Source organism: Dendrobium catenatum, unplaced genomic scaffold (genome assembly GCF_001605985.2).
Source record: "Dendrobium catenatum unplaced genomic scaffold, ASM160598v2 fragScaff_scaffold_627, whole genome shotgun sequence".
Classification (NCBI taxonomy): domain Eukaryota; kingdom Viridiplantae; phylum Streptophyta; class Magnoliopsida; order Asparagales; family Orchidaceae; genus Dendrobium; species Dendrobium catenatum.
Window position 1 is genome coordinate 933,309 of NW_021319089.1, and position 21,830 is coordinate 955,138.

The 21,830-nt window shown below is 34.6% G+C and overlaps 2 protein-coding genes across 4 annotated transcripts in view; both read right to left on the minus strand.

The window, feature by feature from the left end:
* Positions 1–11,499, minus strand: part of LOC110112672 (receptor-like cytoplasmic kinase 176) — a 32,889-nt gene extending 21,390 nt beyond the window's left edge. Inside the window, exons 1-4 of one of the 3 annotated variants that reach the window (XM_020844974.2) lie at positions 11,108–11,499; positions 9,809–10,288; positions 9,428–9,460; positions 9,086–9,259 (exon numbers count right to left, since the gene is read on the minus strand). In XM_020844974.2, coding sequence (XP_020700633.1) covers positions 9,086–9,259; positions 9,428–9,460; positions 9,809–10,288; positions 11,108–11,138 — 718 coding nt within the window. In that variant the 5' untranslated portion in view covers positions 11,139–11,499. Of the gene's footprint in view, positions 1–9,085; positions 9,461–9,808; positions 10,289–10,950; positions 11,027–11,107 lie in introns of all 3 variants that reach the window. The other 2 variants (XM_028695372.1, XM_020844973.2) reach the window with 2 other exon arrangements.
* Positions 11,500–15,274: 3,775 nt separating this feature from the next.
* On the minus strand, positions 15,275–20,860 carry LOC110112674 (cysteine-rich receptor-like protein kinase 42). Its single transcript, XM_020844975.2, has 7 exons — positions 20,050–20,860; positions 19,817–19,924; positions 19,445–19,587; positions 18,130–18,340; positions 17,810–18,044; positions 17,206–17,353; positions 15,275–16,022 (listed from the first exon to the last, which is right to left on the minus strand). Exons 1-7 carry the CDS (start codon positions 20,810–20,812, stop codon positions 15,645–15,647), a joined length of 1,986 nt encoding a protein of 661 aa, XP_020700634.1. The 5' UTR covers positions 20,813–20,860; the 3' UTR covers positions 15,275–15,644.
* Positions 20,861–21,830: the final 970 nt, after the last annotated feature.

Below are 21,830 nucleotides of genomic sequence, written 5' to 3' on the forward strand. Positions count from 1 at the left end.
AGAATTATTTTGTAGTTTCAAGTAATATGCTACTGGCTATTTTAAATGGGAAGCAAATCAATGCAAAAGAGTTGATTTTAGCATTATATACAATACAAGATAATGTGACTAGATCATCTACGCAAGTCAAACATGCACTAGACCTCAAGAGAAATTGTCTTTAAATGCTTTTAGAGAAGAAAGATGAAATTTTTAGTACATGAAGTCCTTAACATTTTCATAGGTGCATTGATTATCATAAATGCGGAGAGAACTGAAATTTTTTGTATTCTAAGTGAATGAAGTTGCTTCAATTTCATCATTTACGTTGAAGTAACATAATTTGGGAACAGAAAAAAGCAGACTTCTTGGTTGCAAGTCAGATTCTAGAACAAAAAAGGGCATAGGTTGGCTGAAGGACCATTGAAGATGATTAGGTCGATCAATCCCATATTTCAATTTATCATAATGCCAAGTCATAGCAATGCAACATTTGAGGTAACAACAGAATCAATTTAAAGATACGAAAATTAAATGGATGCAGCAATTTTGGTACAAGTAGATCCATATTGATGTGTAATATTGATGTAGACAAAGGGGGGTTCAACTCATGTCCAAAATAAATCAATTTTGGCCTCCCTCGAGTTTACAAGCTCAATAAAATTTCAGCTGGAATTTAGCTCATTTATGAGCTGATTTTTAGTTCATTTATTGAACTAAGAGTTAGCTCATTATTAGCTAGGTTTTAGTTCATTTATTATCGTATTTATTTAGCTTTTTATTTTTTGTTTTATCTTAAATTAAAGTTGTATCTTGGGATTCCAAAATGGCTTTTGGAATCCCAAGATTTGTTTTTTTTTCCCATGCCTTGGCTCCTTGGCTTCCGCGGGTGGCTGATTTACGTGCATTGTCTCCTTGGTTCCCACGGTGGTTGTTGGTTTTCCGAGCCTGGGTGTTTTCCCGTGGCTTTGGCGCCTTGGTTCCGTGCGGCCTCCTTGGCTCCCGCGGCTGCTCCTTCGGTTCCTTGGCTTGAGCTGTTTTTCCGTGAAAAGCAATTAGGTTTTTAATATTTGTGATGTTTGGAATTCCTATGTGAATTCATTGTTTGTGTCATTTGGTATTCCCCTTTCATACCTATATATATGGGGGGTTATGTAATGTTTAAAAGAAGTGAATGACATGTGATTTTTGAAAATGCAAACCTGCGGGTTTCATTGGAAAAGCTTGCGAGCTTTGTCCACTTCTTCTTCTCATCCCCTCCGAAAATTTTGCGAGCTCTTTCCAACCTTTCGTCTTGGCTTCTAACCTCTTTCGTCTCTCCGCAAGTGCCACTCCATCTGTATCTTTCTTCCAAGTGCAGCAACTTTAGGGTGTCGTCTTAATTTTTAAGTTTGCAAGTCGTCGTCGTTTGTAATTTTTTAATTTCTTCTTTTTAGTTTAATTTGAAATGTAAGAGTTTGTTCTTCCTCATCTTAGTCTTCATCTTTGTTTCATGGCTTAGTCGTCGTCGTGTCGGTTTTATCACTCGTGCGAGCGAGGGGTATAGGCTCCCTATATTTCTTGCCCCCACCAATTTGGTATCAGAGCAAGTTAGAAAGTCCTGGGTTTTGGGTTGTCAAGTTTTATATTTGTTTTGTCAAGTCAAGTCAAGTGTGAGTCTTGTAAGTCGTGTTGTGTCATGAGTCTTATTGTGAGTCTAAGTTTAGATTGAGTTTTTTTAGTCTTTTTTTTAGTCAGTTAAAAAAACGGAAAACAACAAAAATATGGATTCATACGAGGAAATCAATTCAGATAATCCCGACGTCCCACTCTCGTTGGACAGATGGATTCTTACAGAGGGCGATTCTATTGATCCGCTTCAAGACCGTCTATACAAGCTTCGGTATCACATGTTTCTATGTGATCAAAAATTCGAACAGTGGAAGAGATTTCTGCAAAGACAATTCGAGAAGGAACAGGAAGAATTTTTGAAGAAATTTGGTGAGAAACTCAAAGAGCTGGATGAACAGTATGCACCTCCTCAGGAGAAACCAGAACTGACTCATCTGGAGCTGAGTCCTCAAGAAGGGGAGAATCTGATGTAGACAAAGGGGGGGGGGGTGCGGCCTCCTTGGCTCCCGCGGCTCCTCCTTCGGTTCCTTGGCTTGGGCTGTTTTTCCGTGAAAAGCAATTAGGTTTTTAATATTTGTGATGTTTGGAATTCCTATATGAATTCATTGTTTGTGTCCTTTGGTATTCCCCTTTCATACCTATATATATGGGGGTTATGTAATATTTAAAAGAAATGAATGATATGTGATTTTTGGAAATGTAAACCTACGGGTTTCATTGGAAAAGCTTGAGAGCTTTGCCACTTCTTCTTCTCATCCCCTCCGGAAATCTTGCGAGCTCTTTCCAACCTTTCGTCTTGGCTTCTAACCTCTTTCTTCTCCCCGCAAGTGCCACTCCATCTGTATCTTTCTTCCAAGTGCAGCAACTTTAGGGTGTTGTCTTAATTTTTAAGTTTGCAAGTCGTCGTCGTTTGTAATTTTTTAATTTCTTCTTTTTAGTTTAATTTGAAATGTAAGAGTTTGTTCTTCCTCATCTTAGTCTTCATCTTTGTTTTGTGGCTTAGTCGTCGTCGTGTCGGTTTTATCACTCGTGCGGGCGAGGGGTATAGGCTCCCTATATTTCTTACCCCCACCAAATATATATGCTTCACCGGTCTAACAAGGCTGTTCAGTTTGTATATCATCTAGGCTTATTAAAATTACATGGTGCTCACTGCTCAATCTTTCCAAGCTCTCGGAACTTAAAGTGCTCAATTTGGTAGGGAGACAAGAAAAAGATTCAAATATATTGCCAAATCATTGAGCAATAAGGAGAATTGTTCAGATTTAATCCAATAATTTTTCCAAGACAAGTATAAATTTAAAATATATAAAAGATAAATACTTTTTTTATAAAATTAGAATAAAAGTTTATAACAAACTTTAATACTTTGGATAACTCCAAATCAAAATTTAAAAATAATTTAAATTTGAAATCATTATTTAAGAATAAAATACCTAAAGGATGTGCATGTGAAGAGAAGCCGAATAAAATGTAGAAAAATAAGAGGATAATATCTTATTTATTGATTTGATAACTAAGAAGAAAACATCAGATTAAAAAAATAAGATGTTCAGGTCATGTAAAAACAGAAAAGAAACATAAAATCAAAGTAAAATGGATCCTAATTAAGACAATTGAATGTAGATAGATTTCCTCCATCATATGGAAATAGTTGGCCAGGAGCAGAGATCTTGTGATCCCTTAAAAGGGCCAAAAAGGCAAAATGGCTGATTCTGTTAGAGAATCCCAGGGGCAAGAAATGAAAATAGGAAAATTTGGAAAATATTTATTGATGGCAGGATAAGATATAAGAACTTGGGAGCTGTCAAATGTTATTAAGGTAAATAATGTGGATTCATAAAATTTCCAAGAGTGGAATGGGAAGATAGGAATCTATCATGGTGAATCTTAGACTTTCTTCCTTTTTTTTTTTTACTTCACCATGAAATCAAATTCCTTTAAAAAAAAACAATAACCAAAAGTAAATATTTGATCTTTACAAATCTTGCCCAATCAGCATTAATGAAGATTTCTATAGATCTTCTTAATCCCCTTCTTGAAGAATAACATTTTTCAAGAATCATTTTAAGATACCTCAGTATTCAATATACAAATTCAAGATGTTCCTTTGTAGAGTTATTCATGAACTAATTTACTTCACTGATAAGAAGCTAAAATGAAATTTATTGTGAGATAATTAGGTAAGTTTCCCTACTAACCATTAGTACTTTCCTTTGTCAAAAGGTATTGTATCATGCTTAGACCAAATTTTGTTTTAAGGATGCGTTAAAATGTTTGCAAACTTACACCCGACATGCCAATTTACTTGAGTAAGTCCAACAGGAATTTCTTAATGAATGGCTTCTCTACATTCAAATATCTTTAGAGCTTCTTCAATGTTGGTTAGAATTTCAATGTTAGAAAGATTTGTAATGAAAGAAATAAAAATTAAAATATAATCTTCCATAAAAAACAAAGTCCAAAATGTTTGGCCCAAGTCCTTCTACACCTTGCCTTGAGCAAATGGAATTTCCAAATTATCATATGATCAAAATTACTTTGTAACGTGGATTAAAGAATTGGATGCCCACTTGATAATATTCATGTAAGATACATTGGTCAACCTATTTAATTTAAGTTCCATGTCATCTTAAATAGGCAACCCCTTTGTATATGCTCGTTGTACGTGACCCTAGGAAGATTCAATGTGCTTAGAAGTAGGTGGTTGAGTGAACTCAGATAAATTATGAATAAATGAAGGCCCAAAGAAAAATAGAAAAGTTGTAGTAGGAATCTGGGGAGGATTAATATTCTCATTACCATAAATTTGATATTCATATAATGTGTTAGAATTCTCCCTTTGAATAAGAATTTTGGGTAAAAAAGATGATTTTTAATAGAATGTTACACCCATTGAGCTATAAAATTTTCAAGTAGAGTGTGAATACCCATTAAAGAAAAATAGAAAAGTTGTAGTAGGAATGTGAACAAAGCATAGCAATCAAAGACCTTCAGGGATATAGTTGAAATGATTATGGTTATCAATGTTATTTAAGTGTCAAGTAAAATGAGATGCACAAGTGTTTTCATTTGTTTTGATGCTTAAAGTGCAAAGCGAGCAATGATTTTGCTAACTTAAGCATTAATGAGTTGTATATCATATACACACATATATTATATGCATATAATAGTTATTTATTTAACCAAACTTAAATCATAAAAAGAAATAATATTTTAGTAAATATAATGATAAATTAATAAAAATAATCTATAGTTATTCAGAATCAAAAAAATAATCAAATAATAAATAACATAAAAAAAAATGAAGTGACGTAAGAATATTTTTAAAAATCAAGAATATACTCATGAGAATGAGTGCTAACCAGAGAGTGAGAGTCATAGATAGTGTTAAGCGAGAGATAGTGTGAAGATGAGGCATCAAGAAACATTTTTTAGAAGAGGCTACGAGTGAAATTAATAGTACCAATAAAAAGAACTAGTGAGAAGCATATAAACACTAGCAGAGGAGCGAGCATGAAGAGAAGAACCACTAAAAGCGACCAGCTTAAGCAAAGAATGGACATCTGATGATCAATGACTCAATGAATATGCATGGTTATTGTGGAAAATATCAAATCGAACCATGGAAATTGAACAAAAATTTTGCTCTTAGCAAGAGCCACACAGTGCTACGACACAATAAGGCGAAGCAGTGCAACACAAATGCTTTACTTGGAGCTTACCCTTCACAAGTGGCGTCCAAACCTAACACGTTGCTTTGCTTTGCTCCTAAATCACACTTGTAACAACACTAATGATCATAAGATAAGCTTGTGAAAGAATTTGTCAAGGAGTCCTAAATTTTAAAATTCTAACTGGTATGCGATTAATTTGTTATGCAACAATAAGAGCAACCACCCCCTATAATATTTTGAAATACTACTTGTGATCATAATCGATCGACTGCTTCCAAGAGAAGCCCATTTTTCCTTTTAGTTATCCCATTTTATTAAAGGGTATTAATACAAGAGCTCTGATGAACAATCCCTTTTCCAACTACAATCTCCAAAAATGGAATGAAATTATTATCAATAATTGATAATCTTAATGACTTAGATTTGGATTTGGAACTGACTTTGTATCATAAATTGAAACTTGAACAATATCCTTTTGAATAATCTTCCAGTACTTGGTTGCATCACTTGACATTCACAATCAAATACTTCAAATAAATTTAGTTGTCGTCAATATCAAGTGAGAATATTGTAGTATTTATTAATAGAATGACAACCCTATTGAAGATCATGAAGAGCTCTTTTGATTATAAACAGCTCCAAAAGTATTTTAATTATCAAAGGAAGTCTCCTAGTAGACATCCTAGATCTCTTTAGCAGCTACATAGAACACAAAATTTTATTGTCTCATGATCCTTAGTATTGATTAGCTAGAACATCGCCATATTATTTTCAGCTCTCCATATTATAAACATTGCATCTTCTTTTTATGAAGGGATAGCAACTCTATTGAGATAGTCATCTTTGCCTCTTCCGTTCATGAACATTATTACTAATTGTGCAGAATAAAATTAGTTTTTTATGTTCAATTTATGTCCAATAATAAGATGATTGGTGAAGTTTCCTAGGCCACCATTGTTGTTATGAATCATTGCTTCACAATAAGAGGTGACATCAAGATTGTAATTTCTATTAAAAGTCATTCCATGATTAACCATAATTAGGCTAAATAGAGAAAATAGAATTCAAGAAATGTTATGATAACAAAAACAACATCAAAAATTTATCCCCCAATATGGTGTTGGCTACATGAATCTTTTCTCTCCACTGTGTTCTGTTAAAAGTCAAATTCTCAATTAAATCTAATAAATAAATGTTATTTTTAATATTTTCTAACCAAGTCTTTTTAGGTCTACCTCTAAGTCATCTACCTTTCTTAGCATAGGTCAAATCTATTATATCTACTCTTCTAATCGGGTCATTGGAAGGTCGATGTTTCATATGACCAAACCATTCAAGACGAGTCTCTCTAATCTTCTATGCCACTGAAGCTACTCCAACATTTCGTATATACTCATTTCACATTCTACTTTAATAGTGAAGCCACTCATCAACATGAGCATCCTCATCTCTGCAACACTTAATTTTATGTTTATCTTTTAATGGACAATATTTTGGGCCATAGAGAATTGCAAGTCTCACCATCATCTTATAAAATTATCCTTAAGTTTGAGAGATGCTTTTCCATCACACAACAATCGGATGCACTCCTACACTTAATCCATCAAACTTGAATTATACTAATAATACCCCCATTTATTTCACCATCAATTTGAACAATAACCCGAGATATCTATAAAAGTGTAATCTTTTTAATAACGTGATCGCCCAAAGTCACAATCCTCACATTAGATCTATTACTGCTAACATTACACTCCATGTATTCGGTTTTAGATCTACTCAAACAAAAAACCTTTCGACTCTAAGGTTGACCTCCATAATTCAAGTTTCCCTTCCACTCCCTCTTTAGTCTTATCAACAAGAAGAATATCATTAGCAAGAGGCATACACTAGGATAAATCCTCTTACAAATGTCCAGTAAGAACATCCATGACTAAAGCAAAAAGATATGGGCTTAAAGTTAATCCTTGATGTAATCCACCTTGTGTTTGAACTTTGAACACAAGTAATAGCTCCTGCATATATATCCTTAATGACTTGAATATAAGCATTATTACCTCATTTCTTTTCTAGAACTCTTCAGAGCACTTCTCTTGAAACTTTATCATATGTTTTCTCTAAATTAATAAATATCATATGTAGATCTTCCTTGTTCTCTCTATACTTCTCCATCAAACCTCTCTATAAATATATAGCTTCCATAGTATACCTACCTAGCAAGAATCCAAACTAATTTTGAGAAACATTAGTATCACCTTGTAACCTATGCTCAATAACTCTCTCTCATAATTTTAATGTATGACACACTAAATTAATTCTAATATAATTTGTACACTTTTGTGCATCACATAAATAAAAAATAGAGAAGAGAATATATTATCTCTTTATTTCATAAACAATAAGAAAATATCATACAAAAGTAGTCCCAAAGCTAGAAGTTCGTCTCAACAAAAAAATAAGAAGCTCAATAATGCTAAAAAAAGAAAAGAACAATATAATCATAATGCAAGAACTCCTAAACAAATAATTGAGATAATGAATGCATATTGATTTACTCCATACAAAATTAATTAGCCATATATAGACAGAGATCCATGATACCTCGGAAGCAGAAAAAAGTAAAATGAATAGTTGGATAACCCCAGCAACAAAAAATCTACACGAGAATTGTAAAAAATCATTATTGATGACAAGAAAACATGTGGGAACATAGATGCTAGAAAATGTTGACAAATGCATATCTCTTGGATCCATATAGCAGGTGAAATTAGAACTAAAACATTGAAATATATCATGATGAATATTCGACTTCATTTCAGGACATCAACACATGAAATTTGTTCATCTGTTTGAGTTTTTCATCAAATGAATAGAACTTTATGATTTTCTCATGAATACATGTGAACAGTAGTTTCTTGTGAATGGCCTATGAACAGCATAGGATAATGGCTAGGTGTTCGAGAAGAGAATACAAAGAGAAAGAGTGAGGTTTGGAGGGGAAAAATAAAAGAAAAGAGAAAAATTGAAAAAGATAAAAAATAATAAATAAATTTCAACTTTGCTCTTTTTTATAATTGTGAAAAACTGTCTTGATGTGATGTCAACCAAAGTGGCAATATAAATAACCATAAAATTCCAAAGGCAAGCACGATAGCACCATTTTCAAGAGCACAAGTAGTGAATTTCAAGTATTATTCGATCTTTTATTATCTCTCATCTTTGTTCTCTTAATGTCTAAGGGATTCAAAGCTTGTACTTTAGGTGAGATTGAATATACTTAGATTTGAGGAATACATTTTTTTTCTATTTTATTTGAATATTTTTACGGCTTCTTTATAGTGGATCAGATCCTCTCACCTTTTCCATAGATATAGACTTGATTTGGCTAAACCAAACAAATTTAGTCTTCTTTTGGTGCTAGGTCTTCTTGTTGTAATTTTGTGAGTTTTTTATATTCACTCATAGTTGGTGCATCCAAGTAAAGCAATCAAGTTTATCCTAAGACACTACAGTGGGTATGTAATATAAGATGATCCATTAAGCTGCAGATTTTTCCCAAGGAGCATGGTTGTATATGAAATCAGGAAAGACATCAAGAACCAAGAAAAGAAGTATCCAAATTTTTCCCATTAGCCAATGAGGTGTGTGAAATGCTATGGCCTTGCCTTGACCAAGCACCCGGGTGCCACATGGCCTGCCTTTAATAACACTAAACAAACGCAGATTGTTTAATAGCTAAACATCTAAAACAATTTATTTAATGTTGCATAAATTTCCTACAACAGTATACATATGAAATGACAAAAAGTAAGTATTACCAGGAGAAGGAGTTGGTGACTCAAACCATGTAAAATTAAGAACTTTGTAGCCTCCAATTACATTAGGATCAATAAAAACTTTATGCAAAGTAAGTGAGTTATTCATTGCATGAACTTGAGCGGCAGAGAAACTTATCCCAGTATGTGGGGCAATGTCCATGGTGATATTTAGCCCTGACAAACCAACAACATAGAAGTTATCAATCTCAAATTGAGTGACTTGCAGATTAAGCTGAGACGCTAGTTTTTCCAGAAATTCATTGCTCCAATTTGATCTCTGAGAAACATTCCAAAGGAACAGCTCTACTTTTACAGGATAAACACAATGACAATCTCGAGTACCTCGTCTCTGGACCGTGTTTGGCCCACAGCATCCTGTTGCAAAATATGAACTAAATAAAGGTCAAGTCAAATAAATAATCACAAAAACAAAGGTTCTATTGCATAAAAAAAGTGATGTCAGAGTCAGGTTCCACTTATGGAAATCAGATGCTACATGGAATGTATAGCTTAAACTTGCTCCTAATTGCATTGCGCATATAAAACAAAGCAAAGAGATACAATAGCAAGTCTACCAGAATTAGTAATGGTGTTATTTCTTTTAAATGTTCCGGAACCGGCATGGCATGTAACATTCAGTTTGATTAAAGTAGCATAAACCAATTTCATATTGATATGAGCTCATATAACAATCTCATGGTTTTCTGTGAAACTTAAGCTCACCTGAATGATGAGAAATCGGAGGCTCTGCTAAACTAGGTGGAACTGAGCTGACATTCGAGTCAATGCTAGAATTTTGCCCCACAGGAGAAGGTACACTCATAGATGCTGGAGAAAGGAGTTGGCTCTGTTGCATTATTCGTTTATACAAGTGTAATGAACTTGAAGAAGGTTCACCAGTGGTTGTTAACGAACTAAGAAACGGAGTGGCAGAGACCATATTCGGTGGAGACGCAACTTCCAATGGAAAATTGCTCCTCAGTCCTCTACGAACAAGATGAAGACCTGTAGTCAATGGAAATCTGGTGGATGGTATAGTACGTAAGTACACGGCAGATTTGCTGCTCAGCGGAGTACCAGATGAAGTTACAAAAGCTGTTTCAAACTCCGAACTAGGCATTAAATCCTCAGTTGTGACTTGTACCAAAATCAATAATGTCATATAACTTAGCAGTAGCAATCCAGGCGGTAGTCTCAGCAATTCTGCAAGCACGACAAAATTAAGCATGCGATAATTGTATCCAAAGTATTCACTAATCACTACATAATGGTTCAGAATAACATTCATCTTTGAAGTATGACAGAAAAAACCATGGCACTTGACAATTTACTTCTATGAAAGAAGAACAACAACCCACTCATAGCCATAAGGAGGCAAAGGACAAAGGATTAAAGTAACAAAAATAATCTTTACGCACATAAGAATGCAATTTAAATTAATAACAATGCTTGAAAATCGGCATCCAGAGAGAACATGATCAAAGATAAGGGAAAAAAATTATTTACCTTGATCTCCGATTCAAACATACAGTTCGTCCAACTTCAAAAATACTCAAAACTAATACTAAAGAATTTCCATTACAAAAAATACTGAGCGTCAGGGTCCCATTCATTGCATAAATAGCTAGCTAAAAGCAGCATTGAGAAACAAATAGCTTCCACACAACATTAAAAAAAAAATTATGTACAAACCAATACAAACAAACAGTTGCGGCACAGCAAGGTTTCAATGGGGATTAAAAAAAGATCTCATAATTAGGATTACCAAACATCTCATTCTAAATAGCAGAGAAGCAAAGAAAACGCATGAAACCAACTCTAATCTATCAATCCCGTAGTTCACATTAAAAGGAAAGAAGACCCATCCATCTGAAGAGTCTAATCTCACAAGAGCCCTCAATTTACAGATTCGCATACCACATCTCAGAAACGCAGTTTTCCCTTTAAATAAACAACAAATAATCAAACCCAGCGAGAAAAAAAAAATGCATCGACTGAAATTATAAGCTCTGGCAACTGTACCTCCTAGGCCACGAATCTGAGAGTTCCCCATCCCCTGCCCTGTTAGTTAATAAAATAGTCAGATCTGGACAACACAGCGATCGGCGGAGGCAGCATCAGTGCCGCCAATGGGTCCTATCTAGAAGCTGCAGCCACGGGCAGCGGCTTGCTGGGTAAGATTGAGCAGGGGCGAGATCGAGCGATCTGGAGCTTTAAGCAGCCAACTTGGAGTCCTCTGAAATCGGGATCTGGCCTGGGCTGTCGTATTCCAGTCCATGGAAGCTAATTTCGAAGTGGTAATAGCTAGGGTTTTGCGATTCGTTGTTTTTTATCGCCCTTTTCAATTTTTCTCGCTTTTTCCCTCCATCTCTCTCTCTCTCTCTCTGTCCTGCTGTTCAAGGTTTGCCTTTTTTTTTTCCTTGATTTCTTTTTTAACTTTTCTTTATATATATATATATATAGTTATAAGTCAGAGAGCCAAAACTGGCCGTGTGCCACTAAAATATAAGAAGCTGTGAAGTGATGGTTCTAGTAAAAAAGAGATAATGGCTATTAAGATACGGTAGAATAAAAATATTCAGGGCAACTCCAATGGAACGGCAATTGCTTGTTTGTCGTTTTTGTTTTGCTCTAATTGACCGTCATTTTTTATGTCATTTGATCGCGGATGAACAGTGCGACGTCAATATTGGCGTTGCACTGTTCATCTGAGCAATTCTTTTATCTCTACCAAATTTTGGGAAGAAAGGCGTGAATGAAGATAACGACGGCTTACGGGGCAAAATGGCATTTGATTGGAGATGATTCAGTGCATTTTGGAGTGAAAAATGAAATTTTCTGTTGGAGATGCCCTTAGTAAAAAAATTTGGATGAAACCTATTGAAACAATTATAAGTACTTGCTAAATACTCATAAAAATTATCACTACTTAATGCTGTTTAGGAAAGAATATTTTAACTTAGAGAAGGTAATTAGATGTTTATTTAAATCTTAGGATGCAAAATTTTTTGCAATTACTTAAGTTAAAGAAAAAAATGGCAAAGATAAAGAAAAGATAAATAACAAAGGTTGTGGAAATAAGAATCACATCGAAAATAAAATTTTTTGGACTAATTCTGATATTAATTCAATAATCACATAGCCAGAAGATCAGATAAGTAATCTCTATTTAATCGTCGTAGATGATCAATATGATTTTGATCTTGAATAGATATATGATTTCATTTATGATGAACTATTAAAAAACTAATATCTATTGTTAATATTGGAAAATAGTAATTATTTTAATTCAAGAATATATATTAGTGTAGTTTAAAATAAAACTAAGCATTAGTCACCTATGTGAAAGAGGATTTGAAATGAATTTTTTTTTCTTTATAGCATTTACTTAAATTAAATAAAATAATTATTTTAATAGGTTTAATAATGAGAATGTAGGAATGCCTTTCATAGTGTATAGTTTACAAATAAAATTTATTGAGAATGGTCAACTATGTGAAATAGGATTTGAAATGGAAATATTTTTTCATCATCACCATTGCTTAAATTAATTGAAAAAATTATTTAAAAGGCTTTAATTATGTGAATGTAGGAATGCCCATGATAAATCATGATCATAATTGAGTATCTAAATATTACTCTTGATAAATCATGACTATCGCAAAAAATTATAAAATTAAAATTAGTTAAGAGGATTGACTAAATTAGAATTTTTAATGATAATTTGTGTAGATCATGCCCACCGAAAAAATAAGCTAAAAGTTCATTTCAATCGATGAGAAGGAAGTCACATCTTGGTTTCTAGAGATTTTATATATGAATTTATTTGCATCAATCAACACCATCAATCTAAGTGGCAAGTCCTATTATTTTTTAATTATGGATGATTGCATTAGTTTTATATGAGATATTTTAAGCACACAAAAATGAATACATTGAAGAATTTAAATCATTTTCTATATGGTTCAAAGGAGCATATGATATTTAGTAGCTATAATCCATAATGACATAATAGGGAGTTTGAAAATGAGAATTTTAAAATGTGTTGTAAACAATTTTGAATAAAACACAATTTACATCCCCTAGGACACCTCAAAAAATAATAAAATTGAGAAGATAAATAAATAAAACTTTGGTTAAACTCATTTTATTTTGAATGAATATAAATTAACAAAGTTTTCAAGGTTGGGAGAGCATCTTATGTGCTTAATTAAGTAAATATATGGATATTGGTATCAATTCTGGCAATGTTTGAATCAATAGCTTAACGAGCCTTCATGGCTAATTCCTGGAAATTGGTCTTTTATTAAGTTTGATCGCATCTATTTTATATTACTAGGGTCTTTACATGACCTAAATTGGCTCAATGAGTTCTTGTATGACTCAAGTCAACTCACAATTATCTCTTTCATAGTTATTAAAGGTCTAGTGGACCTAATCATCACAAGCCTTGGAGTTGGGTCTTTCCTACTGGGTCAATCGGATATCTAGCGTAGTCTAGAATTATCCTTGGTGTCTCTCGTGATTCCTTCTTGCTAAAAAGAAAAACAAAAATAAAATCATTGGTGTCTCTCTTAGGACCTACCTTGGTTCCTTCGGTCATAGTTTGAGTCTAGTCACATAAGGACTCAGATAAAAGTGGAAGCAATGGACCAACATTGGGATAACCTTAATTCAAATCTAGGTTTAACCTAGGGTTAATGGGTCAAACCTAAGTTTAAGGGATCCTACCACCCTAACCCTAGCTAGTGAAGTACTCTGATAGGTACCATAGGGACTTTATAATAAGTTTAACCACTTAAACTCCCAATACGCCATGTAGGTTAACCTTAGGCAATACATCAAAGCTTTATCTCTCATTAAGCTTACTTTGATCAAACATGATCCCTAGCCCATTATAGGCCTACCCATGCCCACCCTATGGCCATGGACTAGACTACACCATAAGAGATCAGTCGAGGCTAGTAAGTACACTTAGGATCCATAAGTTAAAGCCCTTAATGACAAGTACATTTTAACTATTTTGCATATCTTCAATAAATGCAGTTGCTCAAATTCTGATAAAATTTTCTTCACTACTTCATATATAAGATTATGCATTTCACATTCCTAATTTTATCCACCCTAAAATAAAAGGCTGGTTCCGCCCCTATATATCCATGAAATATAATAATTTTTTATTTATTTTTAACAAAATGAACGTAGGTGAATCCACAAACAAATATGCTGACATTATTTTGTCAAATAATAGTTAATAAATTTATCATAAAATTTATTTCATCCAAATACACTGAATTGATTTACAAATTAAAACATTTCATAAAATATGATTGGCAATTTCTTGTGGATTTTGATTAAAAATAGTGAAAAATAGAAGAGATTACCATTCATAATTTAAAATACATAGCAATCAACCTGAGTTTTAAACTCCATATAATTTTCATATGCAGTAAAACTATTTTCACACATAAAACAGATGAAAGCAAAACTACTAGCACACATATTGACGTTTTATTTGTTCACAAAATAGCATTGGAACAAAAATATCGCTCATTATCTCAAACAATATAACCTTTTGAAGGATGAATAAAAAACAATATCAGTTTTAATCTCCACAAATCCTTCTTATATATGATTTCATTTTCACATACGAAATTAATGAAAAAAAAATTATAAAACATGTTGAATTTATAATCACACACATAATTAGGGGTGACATTTCGGGTCACAGGTTGGGTTTGGGTCGAACTCGGAACTAAACCGGGTTCAAACGGGTCAACCCTAACCCGACCCGGGTATGTAAACGGGTCGGAAACATGGACCCGGACCCAACCACGTCGGGTTGCCGGGTTGACCTGACCCGACACGTACCTGAAACGCACTGACGCTGGCGGGCGAGAGCGGGCGCATGCGAGAGCGTGCAAGCTGGTGCGTGCGGCGAGCGCGGGCGGGTGCGCGGGTGCGCGCAGAAGCGTGTGTGGGCAGCCTCGGGCGCGGGCATAGGCAGGCGTGACAACGTGAGCTGGCAGGCTCCAAAAATAACACTTGATTTATAATCATTATCAATGCTATTTACATCCTATTAAATAAGCCTTAATCATAAATTCTAAAAACACATTTGAAACAAGTATTTCTATACTCCCAAAAAATTCTACACAAAATTATTTGGTTAAGTAAAATGAGATCAGTATCATGCACTTTCACTTGAAGAGAATTTTTATTGGTCTAATTTAAATGTAGGTTTTTTTTTTTTTTTTTAAGTATAGCATTTCTCATTTGAAAATCATCTCCTATTCCGTTTGTACATGTACAAGAAATCTAGAAGAGAACAGTCATATCCTGTGAAGATTTTGTACTGGTAATCAAAAGAAAGAATCATCGACTATCTTGCTTTGGAAGCTCCATTATCACATTTAGGCTTTGTTTGGGACGATTTTTTTATTGCTTCTTAAAACAACTTTTTAGTATAAAGAAAATTGCTTCAAGAAGCATAAAAAAGTCGTCTCAAACGAAGCCTTAGAGTATATAAAGTGACAAGCAGATGATGGGCCAAAATTTCTCATCTCCCCTCAAAAATACTAACTGAAATCTGATTTACTGATGGGGTATCCTCTAAATCAGGGCTTTTGATTGAGGGAGATTTCAGATGAGATGATTCTGATCCATGGCTTCTGCTCTGTGACGCATGGCTTTGGCTATGTGAGCTATGTGAGCCATTTATGTGGAGAAATGGAGGCTGGGTTGGTTCAGGCAGGTCGTTCAGTCTGCTTGTAAGCATGTCGACGACCTTCCACATTGGTGGCCTTAGACTGGGAGATGCCTGCACGCACAGAAGACCAATTTTGAATGCTTTGATGGCTTCTATCTCTGAGCACGTTCCTTGAAGATTAGGATCCAGCATCCTTATCAGTGTATGTGAGTTGTAGTGCTTCCATATCTATGATGAAAAATTTGAGTCTTAGTTACAAGTAGTCTGGATTTTCTATAGAAAGAAATATGACTGTAGATAAAGATATAAATTCAGCTAAATTTTGTAGTTATAGAAAAGTGTTTCAAGAAAACTATGTAATATAAGAATATAAAGACTTAAGTTTGCTTTTATAAAACTACAATTGGGTGGCTATGCTATTTAAGGCTTCGTTTGGGATGACTTTCTTACTACTTCTTGAAGCAGTTTTTTAGTATAAAAAATATTTTTTTTTACTAGAAAGCTGCTTCAAAAAGCAGTAAGAAAGCCATCCCAAACGAAGCCTAAATCTATGTATTGGATAAAAAAAGCCTTAAAATCAAGTTGAGCATCAATTTGTAATTTAAGTTGAAATTATAGATTATGAAACATTCATATAAGCGAGATACAGGAGCATAGGGGTGTAAGTGAGCCAAGTCAGCTCGTGAGCTAGCTCGAGCTCGACTCGTTAACGAGCTCGCGAGTCGAGCTTATCGAGCCACGAGCTCGAGCTCAAACTAGAGCTCGTTTGATAAAAGAGCTAGAGTTCAAGCTTGACGAGGCTCGGCTCGTGAGCTCGCGAGCCGCGGCTCGTGAGCTCGGGAGCCGGCTCGAAACTATTATATTTTGGGTATTTTAAAGAAACTAATGGCATCCAACTTATAATATGGAATTCAAATGTTACTTTTAATGTCAAATGGTTGCTTTTAATGCTAATTTATATAATTTTGTTGCCTCTTTTCAAGTGAAGACAACTTTTTATTAATGCAAAGTGTCCTTTGCAGCTTTTCATGATGACAACTTTTTAAGATGACAGCCATTCAGAAATAGAGCGGCTATTGACGAGCTCGCTTTCCGAGTAAAGAGCTAAGCTCGATAATGCTAAAACTCGACTCGTTTACACCGAGCATCTATTGAAGAGTCATGATTGGGATATGTATAGTTGAAAATAGAAGATGCACATGAGATGATAGAAATAATATGGACCTAAAAGAAGAAATAGGAAGACAAGAGATAATACAACTAGAATCAAAATTTGCATAAATAAAAAACCTACACAAAATGGAGTCAATGCCTCATATAGCACTATTCAAAAGGCTCATAAAGTTCATCCAAATAGTTCAGCTAAGGATAACGATACCAAATAATAAGTAGAGTTGAAGGTTAGCTCTACCTGTTGAGTTAAAGAATGACCTTCTGCTGATATCGAGCTTTGATTTTTACAACCTGTAAGGATTTCAAGAACAACGACACCATAGCTGTAGATGTCGGCCTTCTCCGTTAGCTGCCCATGCATAATATATTCAGGAGCCATATAGCCACTGCAAGCATTGATCAGTTCCAGAGAAGTCAAGCGTTATAATATGCACTTGAAAACAGGCAGAAACTTATATGCTTAATCTTTTAGGTTGTTTTTTTTTTGGGCAATGAGCAATACTTGAGGCAGTGGGGGTGGAGTATGTTACAAGCGAAAAACCAAGGCTTCGTTTGAGATGAATTTCTTTATGCTTCTTAAAGCAGCTTTTTAGTATAAAAATTTTATTTTTTTACTAAAAAACTGTTTTATGAAGCAGTAAGAAAGCCGCTCCAAACGGAGCGTAATCCTCAACAAAGATTAAGACCTGGATATCTTGAAGCTAAATTTTTTCCCTCGGAATAAACAGATATTCATGGTCTAATCACTGAGCTTTAAGCTTAGTTGGGTTGCTTTATAGTACAAAACATAAATAAAACTGCAATTGCAAAAAATAAAAAGAAAAGGGGCTTGCATGGCTTACAAAGTTCCTGCTATGCCAGTACTGAGATGGCTTTGATCCTCAGCAAAGTACCTCGCCAATCCAAAATCTGAGATCTTAGGCCTGAACTTATCATCCAACAATATGTTGCTGGCTTTGATGTCCCTATGAATGATTCTAACAGCTGAAGCACTGTGCAGATAAGCTAAGCCTTCTGCAGTGCCAACAATTATATTGAATCTTCTTTCCCAATCTAGTGAAGTTCTCATGAATGAATCTGGAAACATAAAGAGGACAGTAAAATCCAGTAAGAATCAGTACTTTTCTTTCATTTGATGTTTCCAAATATTGGTTTTTCTTACCGAATAAATAGCGGTCAAGGCTAGTGTTGCTAAGAAACTCGAAAACAACAAGGCTTTCAGGTCCTTCAACGCTGCAACCCAGAAGCTTTACAAGGTTCTTGTGATGCACTTGGTTAATGAGAGTGACTTCACTAAAGAATTGATCAACCCAATTGGTTGTGTTGAAGAAAAGCCTCTTCACAGCTATTTCCTTCCCATCTGGCAGAATGCCCTGCTTGTGCAAAGCTCACACATCACTCTATATGTCCAAAGCAATTCATAAACTTGGCATTGAAGGGTTTTATTAATGTTACTAATGTAAGCATGGAATGCCATTTTCGTATCATCGGTTCAATCAAAACGCGCGTCTATGGGAAGAATTGTGGAGATTCAGAAGATAGATATTTGATGATGTGGTACACGTTACCAAGGGGAGTAGCATACCTTTTCCTAACTGCCAGTTCGCTCTCCACTATCATTTTTACTATTTTCCGTTTTATAGTACTATTACACATGGTAGCTTGTTTTTACTATTATAGAAAGAAGTATTATACATATAGGGAGAGGAGGAAAATGTGAGTAGACAACTTTTATACTATCTGAATACAGAAACATAGCTTTCTTCTACACAGAACCGGAGTTCTGTTTTGTTCTCTTTGCCGCTTCTTCTTGCAGGTCCTGTAGCAGTTCGATCGGTGCAAAGGTTTGCATTATTTGAGAAGTGCAACTTTCATGAACAAAAAAAGGTTTCTTCTATTACTTGATTCAATTTTTATGACGGACAAAATATCATAGAATGATAAACATTGAAAGATTTCATCAAATTGTTCGGTGTAATTCAAAATCAAAATAAATGTTTATGATATATGAATTCTTTAAATGTTTAGAGTTCATTTTTTTTCATTTTCTCAATTTTTTTCTCCTTCAATTTCATTACTTGGTGATAGCGTTTAACTAAAGGAAAAATAAATTTAATTATTATCAGATATTTATTGAATTTCCTCAATTTAATTAAGTAACAAACGACACGCCATTTGCTTACTACCACATATACAATAGAAACTAGAAATAAAGAAGTAATAATTATCTGCTTCTACACTATAAATAGATTATAGAAGGGAAGCAACAGTGGTTGGGAGGTCCATAGCGGGCAAAATTATGTCCAGACGTTGTTCAAAGACCAATAAAAATGTATCACATCACCTCAAAAGTGTAACACGCTCAAGTACGGTACTGAATGGTTCTCCCGTACGGTATCCCCACAGAATAATCTCTCCCACAACGGCCAAGTAATATTTTTTTATTAATAGCAAGATAACTCTTGATTAGAATGTACCTTATAAACTGCGCCATATCCGCCTTGACCGAGCTTGTTGTGCTGACTAAAATTGTTTGTTGCCTTGCTCAAATCCTCATATTTGTAACTTAAACGAGATTTTGAGATGGATTTAATAATCTCACGATTACCAGCCTCATCACCTGTATCAATAACACAATTTATAACAAATAATTATCAACTATCAATCCACCCCTTCAAACTAAGGTTTCGTTTGGGACGACTTTTTTAGTGCTTCGTAAAGTAGCTTTTCGTAAAAAAATAAAAAAATTTACTAAAAAATTGCTTTAAGAAGCGGTAAGAAAATCATCCCAAACCAAACCTATATAACTTAACAAGCTAAATGCTTGCTTCTCTTCAAATTGCCATTACCTCTTCCATAACCAGATGCGGATCTTCTCATCCTCCACAAGAGAAATAACCCAGCAACCACCAGCGACCCCAAAACAGTTGTCACGGCAATAATTACTTTACGGTGAGCTGCAGTAATCAAAATTCCCAATCCATGAATATCCACAGAAAGAAGTAATCATGGAGGAAAAGTTGCCATATGTTCCCAATAAAAAGAAAAATAAATGAAAAGCAAAGAACGAAAGTAACTCTACCAGAAGAACTCCCACTACCGTTGCCTTCCCCTCCTGCCCCATTGGTCAAATAGAACGGCTCCGTAGAGTACCTTACGAAGCATCCGGCGTTCATGGCCTTGGCTTCGTCGGCAGGTAAACACCGGCCGACGATGTCCTGTCTCCCTTTCTCCAAACATTCTTTGCAACCACTAACATTCAATGACCTCCAACACTGCGCCATCCCATAAGCCGTCACATCCGGCGACACCTGGACGCTTCCGACCATGTAATAGCTGTTCTCATAGGCCCCCGCCGTCAAATTCCCGACGAGCTCCGCCGTCAGTGTTGAGAATCGCGTTTGAAGCGGTTCAGCAACGGTTGTGTTGCTGCAGTTGAAGGCATCGGCGGAGTCCACTGAATGAGTGGAGACATTGCGATCTGCGTATTCGAGGAAGCAGCCATCGAGATAGATGCGACCGGCGGTGGCGGGCAGACAGTGGGGAAGTTTGACCCTGCTCTGGGAGTAACAGAGCTGGCAGTTTACATGGGACAGGTATGAGAAACACTGGCCAAGGCCGAATACGGTTAGTGCTGAGCCGGAGGCGGAAGTAGCGAAGCCGGCGACAGTGATGTTCTGGTAGATCTTCTCCATGGCGTCGACGAAGTTGACGTCGAAGGCTTCGGCATTTTGGCTTTGGTTTTGGCCGCAGACGGAGAGGAATATGGCTGGCGAAGGGTTGTTGGCGGCGGTGGGTGAAAGGTAGGAGAGGAGGATGGGTAGGAAAAGCAGAGAGATAACCATTTGTGGGTTTAGGAATGCTTTTGAGTTTGATAGTCCTCTACAGTTTGGGGTTTTTAGATACGCAGAGGGAAAGGCGTTTCTGTTTTTGGTTTTAATTTGACATTTGCGGCTCATTTTAACAAATAATGCTGATTAAGATTTGCATGATTTTTTTATTGCTTCTTTTAATTAAATTTTTAATATAAAAATTATAATGATTTTATAAAATAGTAAATAAGACGTCTTGAAATTTTTTTATTACTTCTTAAAATAAAATTTTCAGCATAAAATTAATTTTTTTATAATAAAAATTTATTGTCATCGTAAATAAAATTTATGAAATCTTCACGAAGCTATAAATTTATGAAAAAAAAATGAAGAATTTATGAAATCTTTATCCTCTTTATATGTCAAATATTTAAAATTTAATATCTGTTTATATAATATTTATCAATAAATTAATATTAAAATCTGTGTATTAACAAATATTTTAATAATGATTTAAAATTTTAAATATTATTAACATATATATTAAATATTAAATATATAAAATTTTGAGTTTTCAAAGAGTTGACGGGAAAAGGCAAGCGAAGAAATTTAAATGACTAGAGCGTGTGGACCTACCTTAGTCCGCGTCGCAGCCTCCTCCCTTTCGGCCCCTTATCTTTGAAACAAGTTTTAAACAATTGACCGAATTTAATAGAAAATGTTAAAGCTGCATTAATGGGAACGAGGTTTTCAAACCCCCATCGCTCTCATGTTGGAGGATTTGTTTTTTGATAAATTTATACTTAATAGTTGCTTTATACGTTGAAATCTTTAAAATAATGGCTTATGATTAATGTAAATTTACCATGCTACTTATATTTAAGTGATGTGGAGGAAGAACATTTCGAAATATTATAAAGAAGAAATATCTCATTTGTCATTGTATGAATAGTAATGAGATGTTTGTATTTCATCATATATAATGTGTGATATATCATTAAAAAATTCACTTGAGCAAGAGCAAGAATTTTGAGATAATATTTAAATGAAA

Coding starts and splice junctions, on each gene's coding strand:
- LOC110112674 (XM_020844975.2), bottom strand. CDS start 20,812: ATGGTTATCTCTCTGCTTTTCCTACCCATCCTCCTCTCCTACCTTTCA. Junction 19,925..20,049: donor CGGTAGTGGGAGTTCTTCTG/GTAGAGTTACTT, acceptor TGATTACTGCAG/CTCACCGTAAAGTAATTATT. Junction 18,045..18,129: donor CCTTGACCGCTATTTATTCG/GTAAGAAAAACC, acceptor TTATGTTTCCAG/ATTCATTCATGAGAACTTCA.